We start from the raw sequence: 14,577 nt of genomic DNA on the forward strand, positions 1-14,577 counted from the left end.
GTCATTGAGAGCCCACCTGCTCCCAGGCACCTCCACCCCTGGGAGCACTTCTGTGGGGTGCTCAGCGTCTGTGTCCCTAGCTCCCCCAACCAAGGCCCGACGCTTGGTGGGTCCCCAAAATGCTTTATTGAGCGAGGGCTGGAGGCCGAGGCACGAGTCCAGGCTGGTCCCCTCTGCCCTCCCCTGGTTGGGTTCCTGGTGGGGTGTCAGCAGAGATGGCCCCTCCGAGGCTCTCGGGGACACATCCCTCAGGGGCTTCAACATGCATGTCCACGAGAGCTCAGCCGCAGGGCCAGGGAAGGCTGGCCTCAGACGAAGGTGGCATGGTGCTGGGCGGCCGTGGCCTTGGTAGGCTCCCTTAGGGCAGGGGCCAGACTAGGGGGTTCTGACACCAGGGCTCCGCTGGCCCACGATCGCCCAGAGCCCGTCTGTACCCCCAGGACACTGCTGTCAAGTGTGGGTGCCGGGCTGGTGACACGGTCCACGTCGATGACCCGCTTGACTGGGAGGCCTCTGCTGCTGTGGGCCCCGCCTCCTGTCAAGAGAGGGGAGAGCTGTCAGCGCTGTCCCGGGCCCTCAGGCTGCAGGGCGCCCCCCCCCCCCGCCTTCCCCCCGCGGGCCTCTTGGCCTGGGGACAGGAGCACCAGGGCGGTCTTGCCGTTAACAGAACTGTCTACACATGTTCCCCCAGGCCTGGCTGCAGACTTTCCGGGGAGCTGCTTGTTTACTGCAAAGGCACCTCGGGGCCCCTGACACAGGCTGGGTGGACTCGGGGCCTGGACAGAACTCAGGGTGTGTGTGGGGGAGCGGGAAGCAGGACAGTGGCTGGACCAGGGTCAGGCTCTGTTCCGTAGGGCCCTAGGGAGTCCTTGCCCTTGGGTCCCTTGGCTGTGGTGGGGACACCAGGCTGCAGTCCACCTCCCCGCTGTGCCTGGTCCTGATCTGCTCTGCGCCGGTCCCGCCCCCCCCCACTCTGAGCCCCCCAACCCCCAGTGCAGCAAGAAGGCTCCTGGCTCCACTTTCTCATCCCAGGTCTGGCCATGCCATTCCCGGTCCCTTCTGCCTGGAATGCCTGTCTCCAAGCCTCCTCCCCATCCTCCCAGGTGGGGCCTCCTCCTCCAGGCAGCCTTCCCAGACCTACTGGGCTCCCCCTCCCCAGTCACCCTGAGCTGTTCCCTCGACCAGGTCTCAGAGTGTGGGGGTGGGGTGCACCTGGTGTGGGGTCGGTGTTGCCCCAGCGAGAACCACAGCACCCCATCTGGGCCCCTCCATCTGCTCAGGGCCTGGCCCAAGAGGGCGCTGGGCAGGGGTCTGGATGGCTGAGGAAATGGGGGTGGGGACAGAACTCCAGGATGACAGCGGAGGGATAGATGCGCGTGGGGACACAGTTGACACTGGCGGAGGGCAAGGTTGGGGGTCCAACACTCCCTGTGCTCTCAGACCCCCCGTCCCCAACGCAGGGATAAGTGGCATAGGGACAGGGCTGAGCACCCTGCTGGGTCCCCATCACCCCGTCCTGGCCACTCACTCCGCCTCGGTGCCCTCCAGGGGGCGCTCTCCGCAGGGCTCCCCCTCAAGCCCAGGGCCCAGTGCAGGTGGAGGGGGGCCATCCTGGGGAGGTTGCTGTGGTGAGGCCCTCAGCCAGGCCACCCAGGGGTCCAGGCTGGCAAGGCCCCCCCAGACTTGCTGAGGCTCCCGTCACCTGGTGGCCTGGCTGCTCCACTTGCCTGGCGTCCCGCCATCCACCCCTGAACCCTCCTGTCATCCACCTGCCCAGATGCTTCAGACCCCCCTTCATCCACCCATGGCGCGTCCACACCAAACTCAGGGGCCCCCTGTGCTGCGCTGACCCCTCCCACAGCCCTGGGTGCCCCCTCAACCCATCCCCACCGCCGCCAACACCGCAGGCCACAGGCCCCTTCCCTTCACCCAACCCTGCTGCCCCCACTGTCGGCCCCGCCTTCCCCTTCAACAGCCCATAGCACTGTCCCCGGTGCACTCTTCCAGGCTCCAAGCCCCCCAGGAGTTCTTGGACTTCCCCCAAACTGCTGTCAGATCTGCTAGACTCTGGGGTGGGGAGGCCCCCAGGCAGACAGACTGTGTGTCCCATCTGGGAGTCCCCACAGCTGGCCAGGCCAGGTGCACATTAGGTGTGCCAGAAGGCGGGGTCTGGGGTCTGCCTCGGTGCCCTCCCCAGGCAGGACTTGATGGAAGGCCCGGGCTGGCTGAGGCGCAGGGCGGCGGTCAGGAGCTGAGGTGTGGGGCGGCGGTCGGGGGCCGCAGTCAGAGGCAGCCCTCAGTATTCGTAGGTGAGCACCTAGCCCTTCTCCTTGGGGGCATCTCGGGAGGCTGGGAGGGCTGGGGGAGCCCTGATCCAGGGCCACGGGTCCCGCTCCCAGGCCTGCCCCTCCCTGGGTCTGTTTCCCAGCTGTGGCAAGGAGGCCTCCAGGGTGTGAAGCCCCTGCTCCCTGTATTGTCCCAAGGCCGAGAGCAAACCAAGAAAGTGAGGGCGAGAAGCCTGTGCCTCCCAGCCACTCTGTGGCCCTCAAGGTTCCCACCCAACCAACGCCCGTGGACCCACCCACGTGATGTGGGCCTGGGGCCGCCCACCTCCCCCTGCCCCCCTCCTCCAGCCTCAGGAAGCAGCTTCGGGTGCCAGCCAGCCACATGGTCCCTGTCCTTGGGCAGACAAGGGGCAGGACCCGGGGACACCAGGGTGCCATCTGTGGGTCTCCCAGTCAGACCGGGGCTCCCCAAGCCGCAGGCGAATCTGCGCAGGCATAAAGGGCTGAGCAACAGGAGAGGGATTCAGGTGCTCCGGATGCCCACTGAACTCTGTGACTAGAAGCTTCTCTCAGCCAGGCCTTCAGGGGCTCAGCAAAAGTCTCCGAGGCCCCAAGCCATCTGGGCAGCCAACTCTGGGAGGGCTCCAGCACCCACTCTCCTCTGGCCCACATGGTGGGCAGAGAAGATGGGCCTCTCACAGCCCAGGGGCCCATTCCTGGGAACGGGGACAGCACCCTGCAGGCCCAGGCCGCACCCGCCTGTCTTGGGAGGGTGGCCGCACCCTGGCCCTTCCTGTCTGCTGAGCCTGGACCGGCTCCCCTGACTCAGTGGCACCCCAGGCTCTGACTCAGTGCCCACCACCTGCCAGCCTCGTGCCAGGGCCTGCCCAGGACAGCTGCCCATGGGCCTCCTCCAGGGGATGGTGCCACAGGGAGCTCGAGGGGTCACAGCAGGGCCTGGGCCCCTGGACCCGCCACACCCTAGGTGTCAGCCCTGGCATTATTCCGGCACCCCTGTCCTGCGTCTCTCCGATGTCCCTGATGCTTGGATGGGAGGCTGCCCGCCAGCTGCCCACTCTGCCCCTGGCCCTGGGCTGGCCCTCCCCTTCCCTCCCCTCCAGCTCTGACCCGCCCGCCCGCCTGCCCGCTGAGCCTTCCCTGTGCTCACGGCTGGGCACCGCCCTGCCCCTGCTGCTCCCAAGAGCCTTCCTGCCCCATTATCTCAAGCTCTGCCCCACGCCCTAACCCTCTGCGAGGCGGGTCCCACATGGCCTTTGAGGCTGCCCCTGCCACCTCCCGGTGAAGCCCTCCCACCCGGTGGCCCCTCAGAAGCTTGCGTGGACAAGGAGACTCTGGTGGCTGAGCTGCTCTCGGAGTCCATGTCCCCAGGGAGCCAGGCAGCCCCACCCCCATCACGGGTCCCTATCATGTCTGCTTGCAGAAGGCGTCGTGGGAAGCCTGGAGGTGGGGATGTGTGGAGGAGGTGCTGACCAGGCTGGAGGGGGCCGTCCCAGAACTGCCATTTGGGGTGAGCTTCCACTGCCCCACTCTTGAGAGCAGGGGACAGCCCTGTCAGGAACCCGCCTGGCTCCCCTCTTCTAGACTGTCCGAAACCTGTGCCCCGACTTCACCCACACAGGAGGCTCTTCCCTCTCTCTTCTGGCACCGGGCTCTCCTCCCCGGGCTCTCCTCCCTGCTTCACTGCGCCCGTCTCCTCCCACTGCCCCCACCCTGCAGCCCCTCATTCCCCACAGTCGTCCACTGCCCGCCCCCCCAAGTCCTCAGACGCCCCTCCCCCTCTTACCTGCTCTATCCCCATCTTCCTTCATCTAACGCTCGGTGCCCACACTGCCGCCTCCCCCCGAAGGCCCCCCTGACCACCCGGCTCACGGGCCCACGCTGGGAAGGCGTGCCTGGCAGCAGGGCGCCCAGGGCAGGGGTGACGGCTGGCTCTTGGAGGGATGCCCTCCCTGTTTCGGGGCACACTCCCAGCAACTCCCCATACCCGCCTGGTCCATGGCCATTGGGTGGGCGTCCAGTGCACCCCACGCTGTGTTTCTTATGCTGGAGAGGGGGTTCACAGTGGCCACCATGTCATTAAGAAATGGTCACAGTAATGTTGAAATGGGTAAGAAAAAAGATCACAACCCCTTCTCCTCCGACCATCTCTTCCCAGGAGGCACCGGAGAGCCGAGGGTCAGCCCCTACTCCCCCACCACCACCTCAGCGGTGCAGGGAGACCCGCCCCCCACGTCCAGACCATCGCTGAAGCTGTACCACTGCCCCCACCCTGGACGCGCTGGGGACAGCAGAGCAGAGGCACTGACTCGTCCACAGGGCACAAGCCCGGGACGGGGTGCCTGACCAGCCTCATGGAGCGGAAACGCCGGCGAACGCCAGGGTCCGGGCCAACGTGCCCACGTGCGCAGAGGGACCCCGAGGGGCTGGGAGCTGAGCAAGGCTACTTTGTGACCCGCACAGCCTGCCAGCCTGTCACCTGGTGTCTGGGGACATGCCATCCTTCACTCCACCACGCCACCCACTCCCTCCTCCCCTGGAAGCATCAGGAGGGCTGACAGCCAGGTGGATGGCAGACAGAGGAGGGGGGAAGTGGCCCAGGCCTGGCCGTGGAAAGGAGCAGTGGGTCTCAGGTACAGTGGCTGAAGCTTCGAGGGGACCGTGTACAGAAGCAGTGTACTGTCTCTCCCTCCTGCCCAGCCCCAAAGGTCAGCTCGTCCCCAGCTGAGCTGCTCTTCTCAAACCCCGTCCCCCACCCCCACCCCACAAAGTGTCCATATCCTCACGTCCTCTTACTGTGCCTGGCGGGGATGGAGCTCAAGAACTCCTGTGGGCCAGGCCATGGACTGAATCCAGAATGTTCTTTCTACTTCCCTAAGAACATGTACTTGTTCCTGGATACGCTACACCCAGTGTCCCAATGTGAAGGGAGAAAGAAGAGCTTTCAGGCAGTCCAGTGGCAAGCTCTGGAGTTTATTATTCTGGAAAAACAGACTCGAGACACAGGGACAGCTGTACACAGGGATTTACAGAGCAGGAGCAGAGAAGGGGGCCGCAGGGCTGTGATCCGCAGAGCATGCAGGACACGCAGGGTCGCGAGGCCGAGGTCGGGGGCTTCTCCCGGGGAAGGTGCCGGCCCCCTCCCCACTGCAGCACAAGTTATCCGAGCGCCCCACCCTGTAAGTGCACGTATGCCCATCCGGAGGTCAGCTAGGGAGGCCCCCCAAGACCCACGAGGCAGAACTCCCACGGGCACGGGGCGGGGAGGTGGAGGCAAGGTGGCGGTGGTGGCCCCCAGGGTCCACACGTCACTGGGCGCACAGAAGCAGCAGCGCCGCCCGCACACGCCTAGCGTGCTAGAAACGACATGTGCGATCACGCTCTCAGACGTACACCGGAGAGGGTCTGGGTCAGCATCACAGGGCGGCCGCTGCCCCATGCTGCCCCAGCCGCATGTCCACCTGTGTTGGTGGCTAACGGGCCTCGTTCCCACTACAGACCCTGCTGCACCCACACACCCACTGCACCGCAGGGTCCCTGCAGAGGACCGTCCACGCCATGTCTGAGGGCCTCTGAGCCCCTTGTCCCTGAGACGTGCAAATGGGCTCACGAGCGACCGAGGGGAAGGAGGACCCTGGGAAGCAGGCACCTGCCCCGGGCACCCCCTTGCCCTGGCTTCGGTCTCCGGAACCATCCTGGTCAAACCCTGACCCAGCTGCCAGTGACGCCCCCCATGCAGGGAAGGCTCGGGGAACCCACGGCCAGTGACGCCCCCATGCAGGGAAGGCTCGGGGAACCCACGGGAAACACGTGGAGGAGACAGGTGCCGCGTGAAAATGCCCATCGAGCAGAGGTCCGGGCGGCCGGCTGGCCGCAGCTGCTGCTTTTTTGCTGGGCACGGGGTTGACGGTACGGAGGGGGGTGGATAGTATAGAGGGGTGGCAGGTGGGCGGGCAAGTTGGGGCATCAGGTTCACACTCTGGAGGTACCTGGTCTCTGAGGTCCCGCCGTGTCCTGCGCATCTGGCAGTGGGGTGGGCGGTGGCGGCAGCAGGGTGCTGTTGGGGCTGCTGATGTCTCCCTCCCCCACCAGCGTCAGGTCGGCCACAGGGTCCTCCTCCAGGGTCTGCACGCCCTCCACCTCCCTTGACTGCCGCCTCCAGATCTTTGCGGCTCCTTCCTGCGCGGGGGCGCGGGGGGCCCAGGGGCCGGGGAGGGGCCCAGCAGGGGGCTTCTGCCCCGGCAGCGTGGCTGTCGGGGACCTAGGCTGGCTGCCGGCCGAGCCGGGGCTGGCCATGGGGCTCTCGCCGTGGTCCTGGGCCCCCCGTCTCTCGCCAGGCGGCAGAGCGCTGTCCTGGCTGTGGCTCTTCCCGAGTCTCTTGCTAACGCCCTTGGCGGCGGCAGGGGCAGACAGCGTGAGTCCTGTCGGGCCGGGCGGCAAGCGGAGAAACTCTGGCAGTACCAGGTCCTCCTTTCTCAGCAGCCCGCGCTGGTCATCTGCTCGGCTGCTCTGAGCTTTGGAAATGAGCTCAAAAAACTCTACGGAAGAAAACCCACATGGACCCCGTTTAGCGTCACACTGAGCCCCTCAGGACACCTGTCTGGAAGGCTCTGTGTGGGGCAGCTGGCTGCCCTGACCCCAGCAGCGGGGGGCTGACTGTAAGCCCACAGCCCTGGCACAGCCTTCTGCTCAGGACCGCGCAGCCAGCACCTGGGGAAGATGCCGCCGTATACTCCGCCCTGTGACAGCTGAGGCCTGGCTGCCCACTCAGGACAGGGTAGAGGTGGCCTGACTGGACCTCGCACCTGCAGCCCCCAACCCGAGGCCACGAGGACGAGCTGGAGGGACCAGCCCAGGGGGAGGAGCCCCAGAAACAGGCAGCAGCATGCGGATGAAGCTTGGCCACATGCTCCTCGAAGGCCCAGCCTTTTGGGGTCCCCATCTCTCAGCAGAGGGTGGTCCTCCTGGGCTCATGAGAGGAGAGGGGAGGTCGGGGACACGTCTCCAACAGGGGCCAGCGCATTCCTGGAGCAGCCGGCCCCACCTCCTTTCCATCCCCTGGTCATTGGCCTGCCCAGGCGTCCCCAGCTGCCCGCTGCACACCATGGTTCCTGGCTGGCTACTGCATGTTCTTCTTCCTCTTACCTGAGTTGCATGTTCAACGGCAACGCAAGTTCCCCATTCAAGGCTTGCGGTGTCTAAACTGAGTTTGCCCTGGCGTTTACACCTAATCCTTAGCTTTTACAAAACCACAAGAAGTCTCCAGTCCCCAGCACCAGCAGCTCCCGGAAGGGTGTGTTTTACCTCTGGAGAGGGTGTGGGCTACCGGATCTGGAGGGCCAGGCCTCAGCGACAGGGACAGCCCAGCTGCCTAGAGGGTGCTCCCCGGACAAAAATTGGGGTGCAGCCACAGCTGTTGGTTTTGATTCCATTTTTAGTGCACTCTCTTTGTTATGAGAATTTAGACAAAAAGGAAGCTTGAGGTCAGAAAGTCCCCTGTCCCTGTCTTTTCAGTGCCCCTCTCCTTTCCCCTGGAGGCCTAAGGGACACGCAGGCACTGTGGGCCTCGGGCCACCGCGTGCCCATCCTCAGGCCTCTGACGAATGCTCAGCAGCTAGCAGGCCTGCGCAGGGACCAACGTCTCCCAGGCTGGGGACCAGCACCTGCCCCAGCAGAGCTGCCCCCCGGTCCTTGGAGAGGCCTGGTCCGTTTGGGCACGCCTGACACTGAGGCCTGTGCCCCGGCCTGAGCGGGTGACTCTGGGTGCCGTCGGGAGGTAGACCTGAGAGGAGGGACCCCAGAGACTGGCAGAGACCCAGAGACAGGATGGCGGCCACAGGTTAACCGCCAAGGCCTCGGGCGCTTCACATGCAAACAGCGTGGGCCGTGGTGCCAGCTCCCTGACTCAGAAGCCAGCGAGCGAGTGGACACTGGGTTTCACTAAAGTCCAAGTGACACTGACAGCCCAAGCACACGTGGGTGGGGGGGCATGCTTAGTGTAGCGGGGACAGCAGCCGCCCAAATGCTCGGCGGCTGGAAGACGGCTCAACGGCCGCTCGAACGCTGACACGGCATTGACTGCAAAACGTGCAAGGTTTAAAAAGCACACGTACCCTCTGCTTCGTCCAAATTAATTTTCTGATATTTTTTTTTCCCAATCTTTGCAATAGATTCTTCTCTCTTTGAAATCCGGGGATCCCTAGCATGTTTTCCATTTTCGCCTTTTATCTTAATAGAGTTAGACTTGCCTAGCGTCCTCTGCTCTCCCTGCGTCAGAAGGAAAGTTAAAGTCCCACTCACGCTTCACACGACACACAGGCCATTGGTACAGACAAGAAGGGCGGTCCACACAGACGGCATTGACAGAGGACCCCATGAAGTGACAGAGACCACGGGGGGAGACAGTTAAGGCACAGCCACCCCCACTGCAGGAGAGGAGAAAGCCCGAGAATTCACGAGCAGCTGAAGCCCGAGAGGAAGCCCCATGGGACGCGTGCCAGCATGAGGGCCACGTGGGAGCAGGGAGCCCGCGGGGGGGCAGGGGGAATTACCGTAGCCGTGTGGTTTCTGGAACTGGAATTTACAGCTATGCTGTGTTTGCCTGATGCCCCTTTCTGTTTATCTGTGGACACTGAACAGAAGGAGACAAGCGTTATCATTGCGGTGAGTTGCGAAGTCATCCAAACACTTAACCCCGACTGTACCCTACTGTCTTGAAGGCAAAGCTGTAGAGGAACAAAGCACATTAAGCATCTCTCATCGCCAGACCCGGAGAGGCCGCAGCGTCAGGCTACACCTGGAGGAACCTCTCCACCAGCTGGCTTCCGCACAGAGACGTCTGCTGCAGCCAAGGGTGAGGGCGATGCGGTTCTGGGGGCTTTGAAGGAGGCTGACTGGAAAGCTTCCTTTGTGTAATAGCGCGGATGTTCTTTGGAAGGCAGAGTCTCAGTTTCCTACACATCCCCAAATGCACCTTCGTTACAGGTCAGGGCCTCCAGCGCCCCCTCCGGGCACCGATGGTGCCAGAGAAACGACAGGATCACTGTTTCAACAAAGAAGAGTGAGTCGGCCTCAAGCTCTCCCGCAAGACTCACCTGTGCACAAATGTGCCAGAAGGTCTCGCCACACGCCTGGCAGAGCTGCCGCCCAAGCCTGCCTGGCCGCACATGCTGGCACCCCCGCCTGGCTGTCTGCCCAGGGGCAGGAGGCCGTGCCCAGGAAGGGTCTCGGGTCCCAGCTCCGAGGGCAGCAGGGTGCCTGGAACTAGGGGGCAGAGAGAAGGGCCCACCCCACATATCATGGGGCTCCATTCCACAGCCGAAGGAGCCCCAGAAACACCCATCCAGAGCCCTCGTGGGGGAGGCCCAGAGAGGAGCAGTGGCAGCCCAGGTGCCTGCAGGGGCTCCCGACAGGATCTTCTCTACCCAGGTAATCGGTAGGTGGGTTTCCAGAAAGCTGTCTCAGGAGACACACTCCCATTGTCCCTCCACCTGGACCATCTCTGGGCCACCTCTGTCTGTCCTTGGTGGTGGGCACAACAAATAGGAACCCTCACCTTGGTTTAAATGACTTTTCTAGTGCAAAGATTTGGGCAAGGAGGGGCTGAGCACTCTTCAGAGGAACATAGGCTCCCCATGTCGTGTCTGTGTGTCTGTCATGTCAGGGCAGGTGTGGGGTCCTGAGTCCCCGAGTCCCAGCTCCTCATAGCTGTCTGACCCAAGGCAACGACTCCTGGCGTTGCCATCGAGCCGTGCACGGGAAAGAGCTCCGTAAAGCGGCTGAGTCATCGCACACGAGTAACCATAACACAGGCTAAGGCCCTGGGCACGCACCACGCCAGCCCTCTCCTCGCGTCCTGTTTCGTGCGCAGGGAAGGGGACAGATGGGGCCCAGGGGCCCAGGCCAGGCCACCATGCCTTCAGGGCTCTGTTTCCCTTTTATAGAGTAACCACGAGGCTTTCCAGTGAAAGAGCCCTCACGCACGTGGTGAACGTTTCCTCACACGTGTGTGGTGAATGTGCCCTCACACGTGTGGTGAACGTACCTTCACGCATGTGTGAACATGCCCTCACATGTATGATGTATGAGCCCTCATGCGTGTGTGGTGAATGTGCCCTCACCTGTGTGATGAATGCTCCCTTATGTGTGTGCTGAACACGCCCTCACACACATGGTGAAAGTACCTACCTGCGTGTGGTGAACGTGCCCTCACTCGTGGTGAATGTGCCCTGACACGTGTGGTGAAAGTACTTTCACACGTGTGCTGAACATGCCCTCACATTTGTGTGGAGAACATGCTCTCACTTGTGTGACAGACACACCCTCATTCATGGTGGTGAAAGTACCTTCACACGCATGCTGAACATGCCCTCACTTTGTGTGGTGTACGAGGCTATCACCTGTGTGGTAAACCCACCCTCATTTGTTTGGTGAAATACCTTCACACATGTGCTGAACACGCCCTCACCCACGTGGTGAACATACCCTCATTCGTATGGTGAACACACCTTCATATGTGTGCAGTGAACATGGCCTCATCTGTGTAGTGAACACATCTTCATATGTGTGCAGTGAACATGCCCTCGTGTGTGTAGTGAACACACCTTCATACGTGTGTGGTGAACATGCCCTCGTGTGTGTAGTGAATTTGTCCTCACATGTGTAGTGAAATTGCTCCCACATGTGAGCACATTAGCACCTCAAAGCACTCTGGGGACTGGGCTCAGCAGGGACTGTCACCCCTTTTACAGCTGAGAAGACACATTCAGGGAGGTTGAGAGACTTTCTGGCCCTAGGTCACATCCTTGGGGAGCGTGGCTTTTGTTCCCCTCATCCTGGGAGTGTCCTGTGCCCATCAGGGCTGACTAGTCTAAGCCCCTTGGACACCTAGTTTGAGAAATACTGCAATAAAGGCCAGACTGCCCTGTGATGTGGTCACAGGCCCCAGCCCAAAACGGCCCATCTTTGGTCCTGGGTATGAGACTGCTGGGAAGACCCAGGCCTGTGTGCCTGAGCTCTGCCGGCTCTGTGACCAAGTACTGACAGGGATGAGGTTTGCCCCAGGAGGTAAGGCGCCCTCGGCCTAGCAGGCTGCCGTCTTGGTCACAGACACCAGGCTCCGCCCTAGGAAGGCCAAGGACGGGGCGGCAGGGCTGTGGCTCTTCATGAGGCGGAGACAGAGCCCGAGCACGCCGGAAGGAAGGCCTCACTCACCTTTGCTCCTGGAGGGGTCCTTCTCCTCCAAGACGACCCGCTGCCCGTCCAGACTGGAGATGGGGGCGCCGAGGTCCAGGAGCTCCTTCTCGCCACTCTGAAGTCAGAGACGGCGGTTAGTAGCTCACTCAGATTGTTCCAGAGCATCTGCACATGATGCAGCCCCAACAGCTAGCCCCTCCCCAGGCTTGGTGCAGCCGCACACCAGGTGGCCCCATGTACCCAGCACCACGGCCCCAGGCTACCCGAGAGGTGCTGACCAAGTGCCCCAGGGTCTGGGCATGGACGCCTGCTGTGGACTAACTCAGGATTCCTGCCCGCTGACTGGCCTGTCTGGACCTCAGGCGCCCAAAGAACCGGAGTGGGCAGGGCCATCTCTGTCAGGCACCTGAGTGACTGGTGCTGACGGCACTGCCACCAGTTTGAGACCCAGGGGGAGAAGAACACCATTTGGTGAGAACTGGAAACCCTTTAATCAAGAAATTTAAGGTTTTTAAGTACGCACAAAAATTCTGTTAACAATTAACTGAAGCTGGCATAAGACTGTCAGCATTGCTTGTGACCTAGATAATAAAAACAAGCTGACGTCCAGCCGACTCCGACTCATGGCGACCCCATGTGTAACAGGGTGGGACTGTGCTCCACAGGGTTTTCAGTGATTGATGTTTCAGAAGTAGATAACCAGGACTTTCTTCCTAGGGACCTCTGGGTAGCCTTGTCCTCCAACCTTTCGGTTAGCAGCCAAGTCTGTTAACCATTTGCACCACCCAGGGGCTCCAATCTAGAGACTGGCTTACCTAAAAAAAAAAAAAAGCCACCTCCATGATCCTCAAACACTTTTATGAGCTGGACATGGAAAGCAACTCTTCTCATTTTATAAACCAAGAAGCAAAAGCAGATGACATCAGGGCAGGTCTAAATATCTGTCTTGGAAGAAGTACAACCAGAATGCCCCTTAGAAGTGAGGATGATGAGACTACGTCTCATGAACTTTGGACATGTTGTCAGGAGGGACCAGCCCCTGGAGAAGGACATCATGCTCGGTAAAGTGGAGGGTCAGTGAAAAAGAGGAAGACCCTAAACGAATGGATTGACCCAGTGGCTGCAACAATGGGCTCAAGCATAACAATGATCGTGAGGATGGCGCGGGAGCGGGCCGTGCTTCGTTCTGTGGTACACGGGGTCACTCTGGGTCAGAACCGACTCGACGGCACCCGCCAACAACAAGATCAAGCGAAGCGCTGTGAGCTACAGAACTAGAGTTCCTGTCTCTGGGCCCAGGTCCTGTCTCCTTTGCTACAGCACGAGCCCTGGTCCTACCAAAAAAAGAAATGTGAACTTGTAGTGGGCATTTTGAAGTCCCTGTCGGGTGAGACAGTAATAAAAGTGATCAAATGCCTGGCGGGAGGGTGCTGTGAGTGCCTCCAGGAGGGCCGGGGCCTGGGATGCTGCAGCCCTGAGCCCAGCCAGAGCCTGGAGCAGCAGCGGGAGGGGCTGGCTGAGGGAGCCAACGCACGACAGCTAATGGGCTGACCTCACTCATGGCATCCGGGCTGCAGGCGGACCACACAAGTCACCACGGTCAGGAGCGTGTCCAAGGAAGAGCCACGTCCACAGCAGCCCAGTCCACAGAACTCTCCACAACCACCAGCACCCTGTGCTCACAGCTTTGCCCCAGGGAGGACCGGGAAGTGAAGAGGTGCCACTCCTGGGTGTGGGTGCTGACCCCAGCAAACCCACAAGCATGCGACCACGGCGAACCCCATCTTACAGATAAGGAGACTGAGGCACAGCGGGGCTAAGTGATGGCAGGATCCTAGCACAGCAGAGGAGGAGGTGCGCTAGAGCCCAGCCTGGACCCCTCTCTAGCACCACCCCTCCCTCGGTCCACACCCCTGCCTCTGGCCACACCCTTTCCTTCCACCCACACCCCTCCTCCAGCCACACCCCCTCCTTCCATCCATACCCCTCCCTCCAGCCACACCCCCTCCTTCCATCCACACCTCTCTCTCCGGCCACACCCCTCCTTCCAGCCACACCCTACCCTCCGGCCACATCCCCTCCAGCACATTCTGGATCCAGAGCAGAGCCCAGCACTGGCCCAGTCACCCTGAGCATGGGGAAGGCAGGCATCAGGTTACTCTCCAGAGCTGATGTCTGTAAATAATTTAACATTTTCCTTTCGTTCACTTCAGAGCTCGTGATGATTTTGGGGCTAGTTTCAGAGAAAGCTGAAGTCTTAAATACACTTGTAATTTCAGCTCCAGTAAAGATAACAAAGAGAGGAAAGCACAGGGCAAACACTGGGATGAACTGTCATGTTGCAAAGTAAAGACGTGGAACATCATGTTGTCGTCAGGTGCCGCCGAGTCCGTTCTGACTCACAACGACCCCATGTACAAAAGAACGAAACACGGCCCGGACCTGAGCCATGCTCACAGTCATTGTTATGCTTGAGCCCACTGTTGCAGCCACTGTGTCAATCCATCTGGTTGAGGGTCTTCCTCTTTTTCGCTGACCCTCTACGTTACCAAGCATGATATCCTTCTCCAGGGACTGGTCCCTCCTGATAACACGTCCAAAGTATGTGAGACATAGTCTGGCCATCCTTGCTTCTAAGGAGCACTCTGGTGTACTTCTTCCAAGACAGATTTGTTCGTTCTTCTGGCAGTCCATGGTATATTCAATGTTCTTCACCAACACCACAATTCAAAGGCATCAGTTCTTCTTTGGTCTTCCTTATTCATTATCCAGCTTTTTCATGCATAGGAGGTGATTGAAAACAACGTGGCTTGGGTCAGGCACACCTTAGTCTTCAAGGTAACATCTTTGCTTTCCAACACTTTAAAGAGGTCTTTTGGAGCAGATTTGCCCAATGCAACGCGTCTTTTGATTTCTTGAATGCTGCTTCCATGGGTATTGATTGTGGATCCAAGTAAAATGAAATCCTTGACAACTTCAAGCTTCTCTCTGTTTACCATGATGTTGCTTATTGGTCCAGTTGTGAGGATTTTTGTTTTCTTTATGTTGAGGTGTAATCCATACTGAAGGCTGTGGTCTT

The 14,577-nt window shown here is 60.7% G+C and overlaps 1 protein-coding gene across 1 annotated transcript in view; it reads right to left on the reverse strand.

Moving 5' to 3' along the window:
* Nucleotides 1–6,707: 6,707 nt before the first annotated feature.
* RGS12 (regulator of G protein signaling 12) overlaps nt 6,708–14,577 on the reverse strand; it is a 122,188-nt gene continuing 114,318 nt past the window's right edge. Inside the window, exons 13-15 of the mRNA XM_023738004.1 lie at nt 11,517–11,613; nt 8,855–8,934; nt 6,708–6,841 (exon numbers count right to left, since the gene is read on the reverse strand). Coding sequence (XP_023593772.1) covers nt 6,779–6,841; nt 8,855–8,934; nt 11,517–11,613 — 240 coding nt within the window. The 3' untranslated portion in view covers nt 6,708–6,778. The remainder of the gene's footprint in view (nt 6,842–8,854; nt 8,935–11,516; nt 11,614–14,577) is intronic.

Source organism: Trichechus manatus, unplaced genomic scaffold, assembly GCF_000243295.1.
Source record: "Trichechus manatus latirostris isolate Lorelei unplaced genomic scaffold, TriManLat1.0 scaffold00111, whole genome shotgun sequence".
Taxonomy (NCBI): Eukaryota; Metazoa; Chordata; class Mammalia; order Sirenia; family Trichechidae; genus Trichechus; species Trichechus manatus.